The 21,604-nt window shown below is 42.1% G+C and overlaps 1 protein-coding gene across 1 annotated transcript in view; it reads right to left on the bottom strand.

Moving 5' to 3' along the window:
- The window catches only part of tspan33b (tetraspanin 33b), a 100,596-nt gene that overhangs the window by 29,214 nt on the left and 49,778 nt on the right, over nt 1-21,604 (bottom strand). The window contains exons 5-6 of the mRNA XM_055156002.1: nt 7,791-7,886; nt 1,871-1,999 (exon numbers count right to left, since the gene is read on the bottom strand). Coding sequence (XP_055011977.1) covers nt 1,871-1,999; nt 7,791-7,886 — 225 coding nt within the window. The remainder of the gene's footprint in view (nt 1-1,870; nt 2,000-7,790; nt 7,887-21,604) is intronic.

The following is a 21,604-nucleotide window of genomic DNA, read 5'->3' on the forward strand; positions in this document are numbered from 1 at the left end:
AATTTCTTGCCATTTGGCGTCTTTATAATCACTGAGCGTCATGTTGTATAGATCAGTCGTCCCCAACCTTTTTTACGCCATGGACCAGTTTTATAACCGGTCCGCGCAGCATGGCTAAATCCTGTTTTAGTCCTAATTTTAGACCTGTTTTAGACCCAGTTTTAATCCTGGTTTAGTCCTGGTTTTAGTCCTGGTTTTAGTTCTGGTTTAGTCCTAGTTTTAGTTCTGGTTTAAAGGCGTGGCCCACGCGACGTACAGAAGGAGGGAGGAGGACAGTCACCATGACGTACGGGAGGGAGGAGGACGGTCCAAGCGATGTACGGAGGAGGGAGAAAGATAGTCTGAGTGATGTACGAAAGAGGATGGTCTGTGTGACGTACGAGAGGGAGGAGGACGGTCCGAGCGATGTACGGAGGAGGACAGTCCACACGACGTACAGGAGGAGAGAGGAGGATGGTCCACGTGACGTACAGGAGGAGGAGGGTGGATGGTCCGTGCGACGTACGGGAGGAGGACGGGAGGAGGAAGGTCCACATGACGTACAGGAGGAGGAGGGCGGATGGTCCGTGCGACGTACAGGAGGAGGGAGGAGGACGGTCCACGTGACGTACGGGAGGAGGACGGTCCACGTGACGTACGGGAGGAGGACGGTCCACGTGACGTACGGGAGGAGGAGGACGGTCCGCACGACGTTTGGGAGGGAGGAGGACAGTCCGTGCGACGTACAGAAGGAGGACGGTCCATGTGACGTACAGGAGGAGGACGGTCCATGGTATGACGTACAGGATGAGGGACGGTCCATGCAATGTACGGGAGGGGGGGACGGCCTACGTGACATACAGGAGGCAGAACGGCCCGTGCGACGTACGGAAGTAGGGAGGGGGATGGCTCGTGCGATGTATGGGAGGAGGGGTGGCCTGCACGAAGTACGGGGGGCTCACGTTTTCACAGCCCGGAACCAAACAACCCACAGCCCAGTACCCTGGTATATATGTTTGTATTTTCTCATCATTACTGCCAGTTGTGACTCAAAACCAGTTTTGTAGGAAGCAACAGTTGGATATCACACACCCGTTGTGTCCAGATAAACCACGCCCACATAAATAACCAATCAGAGCGAAGTTGTCGGACAGCGCTGCCGAACTGTCGAACAAAGTTTGCTCAGCTGAGGCGTCAAGAACAACCCACAAGAACTTAACAGGGGCTGACTGAAGAAAAAGCCATCATTTTTGCTCTGGGTTCTTATGTTCTTATGAAATATGAATAGGCCTTCCTGACTTCCTGACTTCCACCACCTACAAAAATATTGCTTTTTTGCTGGAAGTCAGATCGATACATTGCTTTATGAAAGAAAAACACGCCATGCAACATTTTATTTTTTGTAAAGTAGTTTCTAACCAACATCTTATCTATTATTGTATATTACTTTTTATTCTGTGGTAGTCCTAAAGGTTAAGCTGAATCCATTTGCCGTACTGACTCCCACCGCGGCTTTATTGATTTGTCCTCATTTGATACAGCCTCTTTGCGAACATTCTCTACTTATTATTTTTCAATTGTCTTCTCGTCTCTTCTTTAAGGTGTTTCTTTAAGGTCTTATTTTTGTCCCTTTCCAAATGCAGGGCTGAATTGAATACTCGAAATATAACCTCCCGTAATGTAGCTTTTAAATCCACCTGAGACACACTTTCAGTACTTTGGCTCAGGTTTATTGGAGTTGTTTACCTTGGGAGAAACCATCTGGGAGGGCGTCTTTTTACTGCACATATAGAAAACCTCATAAAAGTATTTGCTTACTTTAAAGTTGGCAGTCATCTCCATAGGGCCTTTGCGTTTGTTTATTTATCATAGCAGTAAAGTAGATTCCCACCTCTCCGGGTACGGGCGTGCAGCAGGAATATGGGACAGCGCATCTCTCTGAGCTGGGGTTCTCGTGTGTGCAGTTGAAGTACAGGTTCCAGGACCAGTCTGTGTAATCGTTCCATCCACAACATTTGAACTGTGAACAAGAAGAAACAGGAATTTTCAGAAGGAATTATTGGGCTGTTTACATAAAAAAAATACTACTACTACTACTAAAACTACTACTACTACTACTACTACTACTACTACTACTAAAACTACTACTACTACTACTAAAACTACTACTACTACTAAAACTACTACTACTACTACTATTAAAACTACTACTACTACTACTGCTGCTGTTGCTACTACGACTACTAAAACTACTATTACAACTACTGCTACTACAACTACTACAACTACAACTACTACAACTACTAACTACTACTACTAAAAACTACTACTACTACTACTACTACTAAAACTACTACTACTACTAAAACTACTACTACTACTACTACTACTTAAAACTACTACTACTACTACTGCTGTTGCTGCTATTGCTGCTTCTACTACTACTACTACTACTACTGCTGTTGCTACTAACTACTACTACTACAACTACTACTACAACTACTACTAATACTACTACTACTACTACTACACTACTAACTACTACAACTACTACTACTACTACTACTAACTACTAACTACTACTAAAACTACTAACTACTACTACACTACTACTAACTACTACTACTACTAAACTACTAACTTACTACTAAAACTACTAAAACTACTACTACTACTAACTAACTACTACCACTACTAAAACTACAACTACTATACTACTACAACTACTACAACTACTAAAAACTACTACTACTACTTAAAACTACTAAAACTACTACTACAACTACTAAAACTATTACTACTAAAAAAAAAACTACTACTACTACTACTAAAAAACTACTACAACTACTAACAACTACTACTAAAACTTCTACTACAACTAACATTACAACCAAAACTACTACTAAAACTACAACTGAAATTACTATTACTACTAAAACTATTACTACAATCAACTGCTGCCGCTACTACTCCTACTAAAACTACTACTAAAACTAATAAAAACTACTATTAAAACAATGACAACTACTAAAACTACTACTACTAAAGCTGCTGCTGCGACTACAAAACTCAAAATGATCTGTTCCACCTTGTGATGTCATAAAGTGGTAGTTTTCCAGTTAACAGCTACATTTGACCATAAAGGTGCACTGTGTAACTTTTCTGGTGGAGGGCCTGTCACCAGCTTCCCTCTGTGGAGATATTGCCTGGAATGTTCCACAGTGTGGCATTACATTTATTTATCTCGACAGACAGTGAAAGTGACACTATAGGACCTAAATGACATGTCAGATCTGTGGATAGGCGAGCCCACTCATAGTAAGAATATACAGTATAACTAAGATTTTAAGTCAATAAAAACCCATGTTATTGAGTTATTAAGTGCAAAATAAGTTAAATGTCATACCATGGAACATTCTAGACAAACCAACAACATCTCCATGGTAGGGGTGTAACGGTATCCAAGTCTCACGATACGATATCGTCACGGTATAAACCTCACGATACGATATTTATTGCGATATCGTGGGAAAGCTCACGATATGATGGGGAGGCTCACGATTAAAGGTTGTATGGAGGATTTTTTTTTTGTTTCAAACTGTCAGTGAAAGATTAAAATACCATTACAGAGACGCAGCAGCTTTGTAATTATGATGACCAAAAAAAAAAAAGAACGAAAATCTATCAACTGTGGACGTAGTGAGGCCAGATAAACATCAGCCAATAGAAAACGAGGCTCCCTCATTTTCTATTGGCTGTTAGGTTGTCAATCAAACTCCCTAGTATAACTGACTCATCGGAGCGTGGGGATTATGTGGTTTACGCAGTGGTTCTTAGAGGCATTTTCGAACTGTCGCTTCCTCGCATTTCGCACAAAGTTTGTCGCGACGGCGGACGAGAATCCACGACCGGTTCGCCGCAAAAGAAAGTCTGTTTTTGAGGTCGCTGAAAGAAGAAGAGAAGTGGAAAAGTAGCAAAGACAAACTGAGGTGATTCTTGGAGATCTCGTCCAGTGATGGCGCGACCGAAGCAGACGAAGGGTCTAAAAACTGACGCGACGGTCGCTGAATTACTTCTAGACAGGAAACTTCAACAGTAATTCTGAATGCGCACAAGGACTGTCGCTGTATTTCTCTTCCCTTAAAAAAAATCCTCTATACAACCTTTAAGGATGTAACAATATCCAAATCTCTCGGTATGATATTTTCACAATATACATCTCACGGTACGATATTTATGGTGATATTTTGTGGATGCAAACAAAACTGTTAATACGCTACTTTTTCCTCTTAAAATGCCTGGACAAGACTTAATCAAAATAACTAAGACTTTTAAGTCTTAGTTATTTTGATCATGTTAGAACTGTTATTTCTTCTTGTAGTCTGCACTGAAACGGAGCAAAGGATCATGGTCTATGTAGTTCCCTCTGTCTTTTTTAGCTACTGATGCACCGTAACTCTTAATTTAAACAAAGAGACTTGTAATTTGATATATTGTGATGGTCCACGATATTATTGTGAGAACTTTGACGATACGATATCACGGTATTTCAATTGTCATATCCCTACTCCATAGAGAGGAGCAGATGGCGGACCCTCCATCACAAAAGTTTTACAGTGCATCTTTAAGCATAGTGAAGATTGGCGATTCCAGAAATTATCCAAATGATTCTAGTAAAGGTGTATGAAATGAAGCACTTCCTGTATTATCACATGACATCACGAGGTGTAAAAGCGCGTTTTCGAAATGTTTGAGGGAAGAACTCAGCGTAAATATGCAGGGTTTGCGTGTTAAACATGTGTGAATGAAACAAAACACAACTCCGGGTCTGTTTGTAACGAGGAAACAACATTCTAACAGTGTAGTTGTTTCATCCTCAGCACTTGAATTGCGAGGAGGAGAAGGCAGAAGTATTTTTAGACACTCGGACTGCGCTGTACTACACATCCTGTAAGACCGGGCCATTCCCCAGGGAACGCCGAGGCTCCGATGTGAGTGAGAACACATGGAAAAATCTGTATAAGAATCCCGCTGAGGAGCCACTAGAACTGTATGTTACATGAGGTGTACGTGATGAAATTTAAAACAGAACATGTGCAAGGTTCAGCGGTGGAGCCGAGGTTCACTGAGTTACGATGAAAAACATATTGATCGAGTGAATCTAAAATGCACTTACACACCTATGTCTGTATTGTATTCTGAAATAAATTGGTTAGACAACTTAAAGGACCCATAATACACTATTTTATCATCTACGGTGTGTTATAATGTTGTTTCCTCATCACAAACAGACCTGCAGTTGTGTTTTATTTCATTCACTCATGTTTAACACACAAATCCTGCAACAAATCCTTCCACCTTGTGATGTCATGTGGAAATAAAGGAAGTGCTTCAATGTGTTTTTAAACTCCATACACCTTCACTAGAATTATTTGAATAATTTCAGTCCTGGGGTTGCCAATCTCTACTGAAGAAAAGGTAAAAATTTTGATGTTAACCGTAGATCCTATATATAAACGGACATACCTAATGCTCTAGCCGCCGTGTTCCAAATAGGAAGTGCGCCAGGAGGTTCTTCTGGCTCATTCAGACTCCAACTGACTTACATTGGGATCTTGTGGCCCCTCTCTCTGTAACTGCTGTTGTGAGCCTCGTCATTTTGGTCTTAAACGTTCGTATTAACCCGCTCTACATGATCCTGAATTTTTCATTTCGCTATTTTGTCCCTAAATCAAGATATGAACGTAAATAACGGACCAATCAGACGTCTTCATTCCCTGAGGTCACTCCCGCCAACATTAGCAATAGGTGTGAGTGAGTGCGTATACATGCACATCAGTAACCCGCTTATGATCGGGTTTTTTGAGTATCCCGGTTTCTTGATGGTGCATGTATACGCAGTAACCCGGTTTCAGTAACCCGGTTATGGCAGTATCCCAGTTATTAGAAACCGGGTTACTGTAGCTGGTTTATTCCGATAGTAACCGGGATACTTGTGGCATGTATACGCAGTACCCCGGTTACTGCAACATAAAGTTGAGTGCGCATGCGTCCAAAAGACACTTTCCAGCCTTTCACCACAACAGTAGTCACATAAATAAATTGACCAACATAAATAAAGTGACCAAACGAGTGAAATGACTGTAAAATAAAGAACTGCGCTAAACCTGCACACGTACAATCTGCACTCGTACGACCTGCACTCGTGTGACGCTGAAAAGCTAAAACATGAACTATCTCCTATACTCTATACGCACGAAACACACTTACCATTATTAGCGCCTCTTCTGTCACAGAAATAACACACATAATCCACAGAGTCGTGTCATTTAGTCCAAAAGAAACTGATCGCATCAGCGGCGCAAGGAGCGAGTTGTTTTTATCGCCGCTAACAGTTTATGCTAATTAGCCTACGGTCTTAAGTTTCGTTTCTGTAAAACGTAAACAAATGTGATCACAGCTGAATTATCTGATCAAACGAGCTGATGTAGCTCTATAGTGTTTATGGTTTATATGTTGAGTTTATTTATGCAGAAGATTTTAATGAAGAATCTGCACAGTGGATTGTGGGAGATCTCGTAGCTCCTTAGCTTCTTATGCTAAAGAAGCTCACGGTTTGTATTTTTCCTGGTTTATGAAATTGATTTAAGTTAATTTTTGCGCCTGCGCATTTGTAAGATTATGTCAAGAAACCGGGATACTCCATTTGATCATGTATACGCGAATATGAGTATCCCGGTTTCTCAGTGCGCATGTATACACAGTAACCCGAATACTGACATAACTGGGATATGGCTAATAACCGGGTTATTGATGTGCATGTATACGCACTCATTGACAGTTACTGCATTTCGTTGGTAAGTAAGCCCCCTTCCCCAAGGCCGCCCTTTCAGTGGGCCGAGCTCAATGGCGCATGACTCCAGATTGGCCTTTAGCCCGACGAGGTACTTCCCGTGGCTCTGGACCGATTGAGCATGTGCAGTAGTGTTCTTTTCTCCCGCGGGCACACGCCAACGCAGTCTCGTGTATCACATGATCACTTTGACCAATCAGAACAAGAGGAGCTAGAGCGAAGCCGAGCCGAAGTTAATGATTATAAAGCGTTTTTTAAAACAAATGAAGGATTTTGAGCTGAAAAAAAGTTTATCATATAAAAAAAGGTAAAAAATCGTCACAAAATCCAACATTTTTGAAAGTTGTAGGTCCCTGTCAGACGAACAGGAGCAGTTTGTGCTCTATGAAAAAAATCTTTTCTCAGCCCGGGGGATTTTTTCTGCTGAAGTGAAGTGAGTGTCACTACGTCAACTGATGGCAGCTCCAAGCTCACGATACCCTGTCCAGTTATTTTAATAGATCCATGCCCTTCCTGCTTTCCGGTGAGAAGGGCGGGCACAGTTAACAATCTCAATTATGATTGTTAACTTATTATTATGATGATAACTTGAAAAGCTTCATGACATCACAAGGTGGAACAGAACATTTTGAGCTTTGGGGATGTAGAATAAAAAAAGGATTAGAAACAAAAGACAACTCCAGGTATGTGTTTGATGAGGTGACATTATAACATGGCTTAAAGCTCACAAGAATAATATAGGACCTTTAAGATGTTTTGTTGTCAGTGAAGGTGAACTTTCAAGTATTCTGCACATGGAAACTTGCAAGAAAAAAACATTTTTTTTGGACTAACAAATCTGTTTGTTATCCAGGCCCAACTCTGCCTCTCCAACAATGGCCTCATGCATTAATTCCAGTCAGGCGCTCTCTTTGAGAAATATGCAGAGGTGTTCTGTACGTGACATTGTCCTGAGTACCTCTTTTTGGATGTAATCCATCAGGTTCTGCAGATCCAGGTCATCTCGATAGTGCACAATGGCCTTCTTCACAAACTTGCCCAGAGCGTCTCTGGTCTGCAAACAGCCCGAACAGCAGCTTTAATAAGTGAATATATCATGAATGCATTATGAATACACTATGCCCAGGGGTGAAGGCACAGGCTCCTCTTAAAGCCATCATTAAGGAGTTCTGGGAGTCATATGAGGCCAATTGTTCTTCTATTCCTCAGCTCACCTCTTTCAAACCGTTTACCCATGCATATATTACGCACATACACATAATACATAATAGTTCTCTAGGCCAGTGGATCCTAAACTTTTCACACCAAGTTACTGCACAGGCTACACTCTTAAAACCATCATTAGAGAGTTCTCAGAGTCATATGAGGCCAATTATTCTTCTATTCCTCAGCTCACCTGTTTCACATCGTTTACCCAGAAACATAAATATACAGGCCCATAGACATTATAAACATATATTCACAATACACATATACTACAGGCCAGCGGACCCAAAACTTTTCACACCAAGTTACACTGTTAAAGCCATTGTTAGAGACATCTCTGAAGCATACGAGGCCATTTGTTCGTTTCCTCAGCTCACCTCTTTCTAATCATTTACCCATACATATAATAAGCAAATACACATGATACTACGTAATAGTACTCTAAGCCAGCGGGGCCTAAACCTTTCACACCAAGTACAACTTCAGAAAGTATTTGACCATATAAGTATCTCGAAACCCAAGCCCAGTTTAAACAGGGCTATTTTACATATAAACTAGGCCAAAACAGGCGTAACATGGAGCTCTACAGTGACCATTTCTCATTAATTTTTCCCACACTTTCAGAAAAAAATAAAAATAAAATTGTTTCTAAAACTGTATAAACCGGTAAGTTATTAAGGTTTTCACTGAATTTTGTATTTTGTTGTTCATTTTGGGCTCAAAAATGCGTTTGCATATAGCAGTTTAGCCTTTGCATTGCCTTCGAATGCTTAATATTTGAAATTTTTAAAAAGTATACGGGGAAAATGAAATGAAAATTGACTTGGCAGGCGTTAGAGCGATGCCAGTTCTAAACAAAGTGCCGCCAATGGTACACTGACCACAAACTATTCAAACTGGTGGTGGAAAACAGGCTTATTAGACTGAACTGTATTAAACAGCCCTCCACCCAGATTTTCTTTTCAATTTTTATAGCTGATATAAGATTTCTATAGGCTGACCATAGGTGTAACTGTTTTTTAAATGTATGAACTCATTTGGGTTTGTGCAAAGTTTAAAATTCAGTTTCACAGATTCTTCCTAAATGTTGGTGCTTTATTGAATGAATAAATGTGTTTAATCAGGGGCACATTTTTTCATTCAGATTAACCCTTCACCCGCTGGAAAAGGCCAAAGTGACAAAAGCGATTAAACTCAAATTATAACTCTTATCAAAGTGATTTAACCTACATTAACTTATAACATTTTGAAGTAATTGCTCTTCATAATTATTTTAAAAACTGTGAGCCTTTGTGAACTCTTCGATAATGAACACAGTCAGGGCTGCAGTGAAGTTTCTGCACTAAGTTGCTATTCTGCACACAGAGTTTAACTGTTGGGGTGGGATTTTAGGCCAGGGCTGTACCACTATCAATTCAGGAGCAAGTAGTGTTGTTATTAGTTTTATACCACAGACTGTATAAAGAAGTGGACTGAGGGAGTGTGATGGCATTGGGCTCCAGTCAAATGAAACTCATCGAGGCCGACAGTTATGAGAGCAAATTTGGAATGTGATCATAAGTATCAAAGCAACCAAAGAGGCAATCTAAGGCTACGTTCAGACTGCAGGGCTTAACGCTCAATTCAGATTTTTTTGTGAAATCCGATGTTTCTGCGAGGTCGTTCACATTTCCAATTAAATGCGACTTGTATGTGACTCCAGTGTGAACGTTAAACAACCTGAAAGTGTCCCGCATGTGCACTGGAGACACGACGACGTCAACCGCAGCGAGCGTGCTCTGTGTTTACGGAAGTTGTCCAAACATGGACGCGAGCATTGAGCACCTGGCGATTTTAAAGTTCCTCTTGTACTGGAGCCAAAACATGAACAACTTAGGGTGTTTTCACACTGACAGTATTTGGTGCGCACCAAACGGTCCATTCGAACCAAAAGTGGTTAGTTCGGTTCGTTTGCGTTGGTGTGAAAGCGTCAATCGGACTCGGACCCGAACCAAATCAAGCGGACCGAGACCGCAAAAAAGAGGTGGTCTCGGTTCGCTTGAATCCGCACCAAATGACCAACTTTGGTGCGGTTCCTCTGGTGTGAACGCGAACCCGGGTCCAAACCATAGACAGTATGGACAAACGGACTATTCGAAATGCATCATGGGAGGGACACGCGTCTCCTCTGCCTGAAATGACGCGCTGTACGACTCCAGCGCAGTAACAGGTTGTTGTCCAGACGCAGCCGCGATTCATTTTCGAATCATTTTACCAACAATGGCCAAAACAGAGAACGTAACACACGAAGATCAGAGCAAGTATCAGTGTGCGAACGTGTGGCTCCAGAGTGAGTCAAAATTGGGGGTGCGTACCCCTGTTCGGGACCTACACGCACAGAGACGACCCGGTGTTCCCCGTGATCACACAGCAACCAACATTTGTTATTTTAGGCTTTAATTAACCAAATAATTTTATGGCAATAGGCAATCGCCCATTCAATTGATATAACTTTAAAAAGTCCCTGTTTTTAGCCTAGTGTGAGAAATACAGTCGGACTAGATCCAAACCATAGTCCCGAACCAGCGGGGGCAGCTCCTGTTCAGGCCGGGCTCAGAGGAGCTGGAGCGGGGAGCCTCGACTTGAGGAAGCGCTTTCCCCGGGAAGAACCAAATGCGCGGAGGACGGACGCTCAGAACAACATATAACAAACCAAACTGGACTCACGCTTCTGTCCGGATGCTGTACCACCTTGGAACCAGCCGTGGTTCTTGAGCGCGGAGAACCGGAGCAGCGCGCCCGGACCTGTAGTCCACAGCGCATTCTTGCTTTTCCCGCACGGAAACAGCGCGCAGACGACTGAACGTACCTGCTCGGACTCAGTCCATCAAGCACTGGTCTTGCTCGCCACCGTTTGGAACCAGCACATGGAGGATGAAGCCTCCGGACCATCTGACCAACGAGCTTGTAACAGACCAAGAACCAGACCCCAGCCCCGTCCTGAGGAGCTGTTGGCTGCTGCTGTTACCCGAACTCTGGGCTGATGCGGTGAGTTTGTACAAAGTTCTACATGTTGCTGTTTTATGAGTTCATGGTGATAATTTGAGATGAGGATGGCCCGTGGTATTAACAGGAACATCGGAGTTGATAACTGGAGTATCGCTGTTTTACCGGGGAAACAGAGACACGTGAATCGAACCAGTTTTGGTTCGTTTGCCGGTGTGAACGCGGACCACACTGGAGTGTATTTGCTACATAATAACAATTTTATTGCCTGGTGCGGACCAAATAATCGAACTAGCGGTGTGAAAACGACCTTACTTGTTTTAAAGAGGAGATTGAGAAGGAGAAGGACGAGGTTTTTGGTCGTGGTGTTTTGTGGGGCAGCGGTAGCGACGTCCGTTGAAAGGAACGTGTGGATGCGCAAACGTAGCCAAGAGTGGTGAGTGGCGATGTGCTTTGCTTCAGTGACACGGAGTTCATTAACAATTTTCACCTACTTCATCGCAGAATAGTTTGTGGCTTGTTGATAATGTGTAGGTTGGATGAATGCGCTTTGGCCGTTCACACTGAAGTCGCATGTCAAAAGATCGGATATGTATCGGTTTCAGGACCACATATCCAAGTGGCCTGGGTCGCATTTGAAAAAATTGGGATCTGTGTCATTCAGACTGTCAATAAAAGATCGGATACAGGTCACATAGAAGCCAAAAAATCGGATTTGGGTCACTTCAGGCTGCAGTCTGAACGTAGCCTAAGTGAGGTTGTTGAAGGTAGTGCCCCCTGTGCCCAATCCAACCTGTTGTTGATGCTCACTGGAGTGACCTTGGGGAAAGAAGACGCCTAATTTGTCTGTAATAATGTTTATATATGGAATAAGAAAGCTTTCAAACATATTTGTGTGCATAAGTTAGAAATCTGTGCATATTTGGGAAATCAGAGCATATTTGGCTGTAGTTGAGCATAAAATAAATATTGGTAAACTGTCAAATGAGTCCAGTCGTACATAAAATATATTGTGTGTCTTTTTTGCATCAGAATGCAAATTGAAAAGTTACAACATCAAAATTACAATCACAAAATGAAAATTTATGATTACGCTACACAGATGCGACGCGACTGTCCAAAATACTTCATCACTTCACAGGCATTATTTATTGAGCAGAAGAAACATCAATCGAGATGCTGGACTTTTTCAATTCGTGGAAACTGTCTGCATTAGGATTCTTTCGCTCAACGGTAGGCCGGTAAATTTTTTATTTAACCAATTGCTGCTATTTGGTCGTGACGTATGTAATTCGCCGAATGAGTGTACATGTCTGTCAAGGATCATTGTCGTTTCTGTGAGATGAACTTGCCAATTTAAGGTGCAATTTAAAAAAATGCTAAGTTTATATTTGACAAAGGAAGTCCAAAGGAGGATAGCGTATGCAGTCTGCTATCGCAACTCAGACTACGTTTACAATTAAATAAATCCGCATATCACCGTATCAACGATCTGCGTCCAGACACGTTGTTTCTGTGTCCGTAAGTCCACACATCTTTGAGCATATTTGTTTATGTTTTACAGAAAGGAAACTTAAAACCGCATGGCTTATTTGCATAAACTGATCGCTATTGTGCATTGATGCGGTTCAGCTTCTGTCGGACTAAAGGACACGACTCAGTGGAATATGAGTGTTCGTTTCTGTGACAGAGGGATGTTCTGCTGATGGTGAGTCTGTTCTGTGCTTCTATCACGTTGGAGATGGTTCATGTGAAACTTTTCAGAGATTATACGTCTGCAGGTCGTACACACAGATCGTATATATGAATGGACATATATTCTAGACTCTTAGCGTTTTGGCGGTGAATTACTTTGCGGTGCATAGACCTACGTCAGCGTATCGGCGTTTTCAGGCGTCCACACAGTGCCAGATCAGATCCGTACTTTGATGAATTCGTGGGAGCTGGCAGCACCGGATCGTTCTGTCTCTGGAGCCGTTTTCAATCGGATTAGTGTGGACGAACACTGCATCCACAACGAAAATGACTCGAATACATACTAGTGTGGACAGGGCCTCAGGTTGGTTCAGCTCTTTGCTGATTGGCCAGTGCACGATCTACAACTTCCAGGATTCTTACAAATCGTTTAGTGTATTCCGATTCCTGAACTAGTCGCTGGAGAAAAACGAAACTGAGCGGAGACACTAGGTGGCACCAGCCTGGCTAAGTTGGAGTGACCTCGAGGAAACAGCAAAATAAAAACACCAGGATCATGTAGAGCGGGTTAATACGAACATTTTAAGACCAAAAATGATGATTCTGAAAGCAGCAGTCAGAGAGAAAGGTGACGTTTTTTTTTTTTTAATAGAACGTGAACTGGAACCAGAAAAAACACAAAATGCACCTCCAAATAATAAGAAATTTTGTTGGATTTAATGCTCATTTCCTATTCGAAACGCGGCGGTCAGCAGGTTCGACATCTCCATTTATATTTACACTACAGTCTACGGTTTATACACATGATGGCCATTATTGCAAGCCTCATATTTACTGGACACGTGACGCGAGCTAAAATAATGTTTAAATTACACACTACACAAGCAATCTAAAATATGAATTCATAATAGTGATGTATGTTTACTGTCTGAACAGATATTTGGGAGGTGTCCTATTACCACAACACTGCTGTGATAATAAACTCCTTTAGGATCAATACTGGAAGCACACAGAGGTTTATTTGAGCTGCACCGGATAATTACTCTAACCATTTGTTATTATAATGGGGTAATTTTCATCTTCTCTAATCGAGCCACATAAACAAAAGCCCTGAAGAAATATAAATGAAATGCAGTGAAGTGATTGAATAATAATGCAACACAGACTGAAGCCAAAGTGTATTCCAGAGGTTGTTGTTGCTATGTTCGGTTTGCATTTGTTGTTGTAAAATGACACACCTTTGCTGGACTAATGAAGCTTTGTGTTTAGGATGGCCAGGTTTTCAAAATTCAAAACATGGACACACCCGGGTTGGGATGGTTGGCATAAATACAACTGTGAAAAGAGCGTGTAACATTGTGGATTCTCGTGTCAGTCATAGGGCGCTTTCACACCGACAGAAGCTGGTGCACACCAAACGTTTCATTCCAACCAAAAGCTCTTAGTTTTAGTTTGCTTTCATTGGTGTGAAAGCATCAGTTCCACTCTGATCAAGCGGGCCTAGATCTCAAAAAAGAGGCGGTCTCGATCCGCTTGACTCCACACCAAATGCCAAACTCTGGTGCGGTCCTTCTGGTATCAACTCGAACTCGGGTCCAAACCGTAGACAGTAGGTCCAAACCAACTACTCCAAATGCACCATGGGAGGGCAGGCTCAGACCCTCACCCACAGTCCTCAATTTCCACCATCCTGAATTGAGGACCTGGCCTAATCTGTCCGTACTGTCATTGCACTAGCTTCAAGTTCGTTTTAGAGTTGAGTTGAGTTATATAAATATCTATGTTTCTTTTATAAAGAAGGTAAATTATTGTGGGAAAGATGGACTGGCATGCGTAGTGTTGTGTTTTAGTTTTAGAGTTTTTCCTTGAGTGAAGCAGAAAAGAGGGAGCCACTGTCTGTGTGAATGTTCTTTGAAATGTAAGTGGATTTAATTGTTTGTTTTCAAAGCTTTGAATGGACTGGCCTCACAGTATGTCTTGGACCTCCTCCAAATTTACACCCCTGTGCACACTTTGAGGTCCGAGGGCCAGCTCCAGCTCGCGATGCCTAAGACGAGACTTAAAACCAGGGGGACAGAGCCCCACGGAGGGGCTCTGTGGGAAGGCCACTGGGCGAGACTGTGCGTCTTGGCCTCACTTCTGAGAGGTCTGTCATGCAGGAGACACTCTGACTGCCACGTGCAGTCAGACCCGCTGGGCGCAGGAGCCTTGGATGTACGTCAATCAGACCAATTTTGTTTTGTTTGCAGGTGTGAAAGGACCACACTGGAGTCTATATGATACAGAAGAACAATTTTATTGCGTGGTACGGACCAAATAACCAAACTAGCAGTGTGAAAGCAACCATAATCTGAGGGGCTTCTGTCACTGAAAATAACTATAAAGCAAAAAAAAATTGCAAACACTGTTTTTTGTATTTTGGCTAAACAAATGCCAATTTATGCTTCTTTTTACCATTGGTGAGGATCAGATTAATCAAAAATTTCTGATAGTCCTGTTTTAGTCCTGATGTAGTCCTGGTTTAGTCTTATTTTAGTCCTGGTTTAGATCAAATTGGTCAAAAATAGGGACACTTGGGACATTTCTCCTATAAAACCGGGACTTAACACTGTTTTTGTATAAATCTGCAGGGACAGGGGACACGGGGCTCAAAACTGGGACTGTCCCTTGTAAACAGGGGCATCTGCTCACCCTGTTTGTGCGTTAATATCCGGCGTTCTTTATAAAGACACATCTAGAGAGAGTGTTAAATGCAAATCTGTTTAATTTCATATTCTCCAAAACAAGTGGGGCCAGGGGTCTACAGGCGGCGTTCACACATAATGTATGCTAATCGAGCCACGCTGTGTGCATCATGAGCAGATGAACTTTGAAATTTCATTACGCTCCAAATGAACTTGAGCTCGCGTTTGGCTCCGGGCGTTTGCGTGCGGTTCATGTGGTACCTGGGTTATACTTATAAATACTGTCAAAATACTTTGTTTTTCCATCTGTGCTTGTTAGAATATTAGCATTTAGACTTCGAGTTGGTTGTTCCCCGTTGGTTTGTTGTTATGCTAGTTAGCTTGTGGCTAATCCGCCGTCACACCTCGCTGTGTCATTAGCGACTTAAGGGGATGGAGGCTGAAATTGAACATTTGGCTCCGGTTTGAGTCATTTAGCGGTGGAAATGAGGCTCCGGGGTTGTCGCAGTCGTGTCGCTGTAGCAGAGAGGAGACAGTACTGTAGGGTGACCAGATTTGCGAATTAAAAAAGTGAGACACCCGCGGGTTCTGGGTGGTTGGTAATAATAAAACTGTGAAAAGAGCGCATAATTAAGAATATTATTATGCACTCAATCCATTCATAACTTATTTACACCTCTTTCATGATTCACTTGTTTGTTTCTTTTTTGTTATATATATTTTAATTCATAATTTACAAAAAATAACAGGGTAAAAATATTTATATTTACGAAAGGTACAGACATAAAGAGGTGGGGTAGGGGTGACCAGACATCCCAGTTTACCCGGAATAGTCCCAGTTTTCAGCCCTGTGTCCCCTGTCCCAGCAGATTTATCCAAAACCAGTGATTTGTCCCAGTTTTATACAAGAAATGTCCCAGGTGTCCATATTTTAATCTGTGTATCATTTGTTCATTTGTTTTTCAATATAAAACCAAAAATAAGAAAATGAAAAAACAACAATTTTCTTCATTATTTTTCTCCAAAACCAAAATGAAAAAACAGACAACGATTTGTTTTTTCAGTTTTCGATTTTGTTTAAATGAATAATGGAAAAAACTGCATACAGACTGAACCAAGACTGAACCAGGACTAAACCAGGACTAAACCAGGACTAAACCAGGACTAAACCAGGACTGATCCCAGGACTAAACCAGGACGAAACTGTTTTCAGTCCTGGCCTGGTCCTGGTCTCATGTCCCGGTCTCAAGTCCCAGTCTCAAGTCCCGGTCTCAAGTCCAGGTCTCAAGTCCGGGTCCCAGTCTGGTCCCAGTCTGGTCTTAGTCTGGAGTCCTGGTCTCAAGTCCTGGTCTCGGTCTCAGGTCTCGGTCTCAAGTCCCGGTCTCAAGTCCCGATCTCAAGTCCCGGTCCCAGTCCCAGTCTCAAGTCCCGGTCTCAAGTCCCGGTCTCAATTCCCGGTCTGGTCCCAAACTCAGTCCCGGTCTGGTCCCAGTCTCAGTGCTGGTCTCAGTCCTGGTCTGGTTCCGGTCTGGTCCTGGACCTGGTTTAGTCCTGGTTCAGTCCATTTGCGGCGCAAAAGTCTTGTTATACATTTTGAGCGTTGGAGATGTAAACAGTAATAATAAAGAGTTACTCAGACGTGTGAATGAAACAAAACACAACTCCAGGTCTGTTTTTGAGGAGGTTATAATGGTGAGGAACATTATAACGGTGTTAAAGCTCACAAAAGTCAATTTTGCGTAATTATAGGACATATTTAATTACAGTACACGGTGCATTCAAGCTTACCTAATGTGCAAAACAAACAACTTGTGGTGTAAACTAAAGCATATCGTTTTACTTATTAATAAAAGGTCATGAAGTCCACGAAGTGCACTCTCTCATATACCTAAAGTTTTCTAACAGTAAATGACATATGGCGGAGTTCCTTTTTATGCAGCTAGTTATACTTAACACAACGTTCACTCCATATGAATTTATACCTATAGCCTCCAGCTCTCTGCAGGAGTAGACACAGGCAGCAGCGTATGACTACGATGACAAAAAAGCCTCGACCTTGTGCACGCAGGAGCCCTATATAATCCAACAAAGGACCATTACGTGGCCTCTGGAAAATGAACACGGAAAGGTATAGCTCTTAGAAACTGCATGTGTCATCCAGGTCCCACGCTGTAAAGGACCCAGACTTGAACTTTAAGACATGTTATAATGGAGTTATCGCACAAAAACATACCTGGACATGAGTTTTGTTTCAATTTAACATGTTTGAGCAATCCTTTTTTATTACTCAGTCTAGATCTCCGAAGATCAAAAAGGTCTGCCCCACCTTGTGATGTCATGAAGCTGTAGTTTTCAAGTTAAGAGCTACCGTTTACGGAAATCGGAAATTCCAGGGCTGAAACCATCCAAGGTGTATGGAGTTTAAAAACACAGTGCAGCACATGACATCACATCATAAGGTGGAGCGTTTTCTGCTTGAGAAAAGAAGCTTGTCTGCATAACTTATTTGTTTGCCTGAAATGTTCCACAGTGTAGCATTAAACGTATTTATGAAGACAATGAATCCATGAAGACAACTAGGTGACAGGAGTGACAGGTCAGATCTGTGGAGAGGTTTGTAAAGATATTAATGAAAAATGAAAACACCTTTTTTGAATAAGTGAATGATGGATGAATGCTTGTACTGAAAATGTTTTTGTGTGCATCCATTTTGTATTCTCAAGTTTTCAGTTGTCGTCGTTGTCACCGTTATTGTCGTTGTCATCATCGTTGCCATTGTCATCGTCGTTATTGTCGTCATAGTCGTTGTTGTCATCGTCAGTGTCATTGTCGTCAATGTCGTTCTCATCAATGTTGTCGTCGTCATTGTTGTCATCATTGTTGTCGTCGTCATTGTCATTGACGTCATTGTTGTTGTCATCACTGTTATCGTCCTTGTCACTGTTGTCGTCATCATTGTTGTCGCTGTCATTGTTGTCGTCGCCAATGTTGTTGTCATCGTCGTCAATGTTGTCGTCGTCGTCGTCGTCATCGTCATTGACGTCATTGTTGTTGTCATCACTGTTATCATAGTCATCACTGTTGTCGTCATCATTGTTGTCGCTGTCATTGTTGTAGTCGCCATTGTTGTCGTCGCCAATGTTGTCATCATCGTCAATGTTGTCATCGTCAATTGTTGTCATCGTCAATGTTGTTGTCATCGTCAATGTTGTCATCGTCGTCAATGTTGTTGTCGTCAGTGTTGTTGTCATCGTCGTCAATGTTGTCGTCGTCAGTGTTGTTGTCATCGTCGTCAATGTTGTCGTCGTCAGTGTTGTTGTCATCGTCGTCAATGTTGTCATCGTCGTCAGTGTTGTCGTCGTCATGTTGTTGTCATCGTCGTCAATGTTGTCGTCGTCAGTGTTGTCATCGTCGTCAGTGTTGTCGTCGTCAGTGTTGTTGTCATCGTCGTCAGTGTTGTCGTCGTCAGTGTTGTTGTCATCGTCGTCAGTGTTGTCGTCGTCAGTGTCATCGTCGTCAGTGTTGTTGTCATCGTCGTCAGTGTTGTCGTCGTCAGTGTTGTTGTCATCGTCGTCAATGTTGTCGTCGTCATGTTGTTGTCAGTGTTGTTGTCATCGTCGTCAGTGTTGTCGTTGTCAGTGTTGTCATCGAGGTCATTGTTGTTGTTGATTTTGTTATTTTGTATTAATTTACATTGCATATCTATTTAATTTATCAAACACTACTATCAATTTTATTCACTTAATCATTGTATATGTTGGTGTGAAAGCTTCAGTCACACTTCGTAGTACTTGCCTCCTGTATTACTGTCATTCCTGTAATAGCACTATCCAATACAATGCACTCTTGTCTGTTAATGTTAAAAATCTTCAATAAAAAACTTTTTTGTCTGTGTTTGCTAATGTATGCATTGTGTCACCATGGTAACTGCAGTACACATATCTCTACTGATAAAATGTTCCGCATAGTATCAGTTAAATTATTATATGTTGTCTTTATCGCAATTACACCACAGCAGACAAACAGAGGAGTTATAAGTAGCGACTCTGCGTGAAAAGAAAACCAAAAGGCCAAAATGCAATAATAAAAAAGCGAAATTTCACGTGTTTTGGCTTCGCTACTCACACATTAGCTTCGTACGTCATATTTTTAATGCCCTCCTGTTCTGTCGCCCATTTCCCCGCGGTTCACGGTACAGCCTGTTTTTGTTTTCCATCCCGAAGTACGCCTCTAAACATTGCGCATCAGAGGCCATGTCAATTTTCTGTAATAACACTGTTACATTGAGTGCACACGACGATTATGACTAACATTTGTAGCTTTTCCAAATGAAATAGGCTGGGATAATTTACAGTAGCAGGCCTTCTCTCCTCGCTCCAGTTGTTGCCGTCGCACTCTGCTCGCCGCACGGGCCCGCGGCTAATCATACGCGTAATATCACTTCACCGGAATCCGTTTTTAAGTAGTAGACGTTGAAAGCTCCGCAAACATGTCGTGTGTGTTTTTATGAAGAGCTGTTTGGAGAAGTGACACTAAACGATGTCTGTGCAAATTCTGAAACGCTGGGGGGTGTTCTACATGAATCTGTGTGGTGGAAAGTTCAGCGGATACAACTGTGACACGAAGCGCACATTAAGGGCTTAACCGGGACTGAACCAGGACTAAAACAGGACTAAACCAGGACTGAACGAGGACTGAACCAAGACTGAAAGAGGAATGAACCAGGACTAAATCAGATATAAACCAGGACTAAACCAGGTCTAAACCAGGACTGAACCAGGACTGAACCAGGACTGAACCAGGACTGAACCAGGACTAAACCAGGACTGAACCAGGACTAAACCACCAGGACTAAACCAGGACTAAACCACCAGGACTAAACCAGGACTGAAGTAGGACTAAAAGAGGACTAAATCAGGACTGAACCTGGACTAAATCAGGAAAGAAATAGGACTAAACCAGGACTGAACCAGGACTGAACCAGGACTGAACCATTACTGAACCATTACTGAACCAGGACTGAACCAGGACTGAATCAGGACTGAACCAGGACTAAACCAGGACTAAACCACCAGGACTAAACCAGGACTAAAGCAGGATTGAACCAGGTCTAAACCAGGACTAAACCAGGACTAAACCAGGACTAAACAAAGACTGAACCAGATTTGAACCTGGACAGAACTAGGACTGAATCAGGACTAAACCACCAGAACAAACCAGGAATAAAACAGGATTGAACCAGGACTAAACCTTAACTAATCCAGGACTAAACCAGGACTAAACCAGGACTGAAACAGGACTGAAACAGGACTGAACCAGTACTGAATCAGGACTAAACCATCAGGACTAAACCAGAACTGAACCAGGACTAAACCAGGACTAAATCAGAACTAAATCAGAACTAAACCAGGACTGAATCAGGACTGAATCTGCAAACTATTCATGGGTTTCAGAATGATGAGAAATTTGGACCGTTGCCATAGTGATTACCAATTTCAAACAGAATATCTTTTGCGTGGGTAAAACTCATACACATTCTAATTACAAGAGAAAAGTCCTAAAATGGTGCCTGTAACTGTAACAAGAAGCTGAATCCATATCCCGTATCACACATCACAACTGTGCTTCATAACAAACCACAGCTCGGTTTTAAATTCACAAATCCACTCAATATAAAAGTGTGTCATATACTCAGAGACAGTCCCAGGAGTCTTACAGAAACGCCTCATTACATGCACATTGCGACAATTATCTCCAAGACTGAATAAGAATCAATACCTCCGGGGGCCTCTGCGCTGGATGAGGTACAGTGGGAGAAAACTTAAAACCAAATATGACTGAACTTACAAGTATGACTGAACTAATTGATACTTCAACTTGTAGCTCTCCACTCACTTCCGAACAGCTCGCCAAGGGATTTAAGAGCTGAAACACTAAAAATGTGATGACCTGAATGCCTATCACCATTGTAAATTTGTAAATGTCATTTTGATGCTTAACTATGGAGGAAGAAAGCTTTCAGAAATATTCGTGTACATAGGATAGAAAGAAATCTGTGCATATTTGTCTATAGTTGAGCATAAAATAAATATTCTTAAACTCTCGAATGAGTCCAGTCGTACGTAAAGTGGGTTGTGTGTATTTTATCCATCAGTTGAAAAGTTACGACATCAAGAATTACAGTCAAGAAACATTGTTTGGT

The sequence above is a fragment of the Boleophthalmus pectinirostris genome, unplaced genomic scaffold (genome assembly GCF_026225935.1).
Source record: "Boleophthalmus pectinirostris isolate CB_2022bp ecotype Guang Dong unplaced genomic scaffold, ASM2622593v1 HiC_scaffold_2, whole genome shotgun sequence".
NCBI classification, from domain to species: domain Eukaryota; kingdom Metazoa; phylum Chordata; class Actinopteri; order Gobiiformes; family Gobiidae; genus Boleophthalmus; species Boleophthalmus pectinirostris.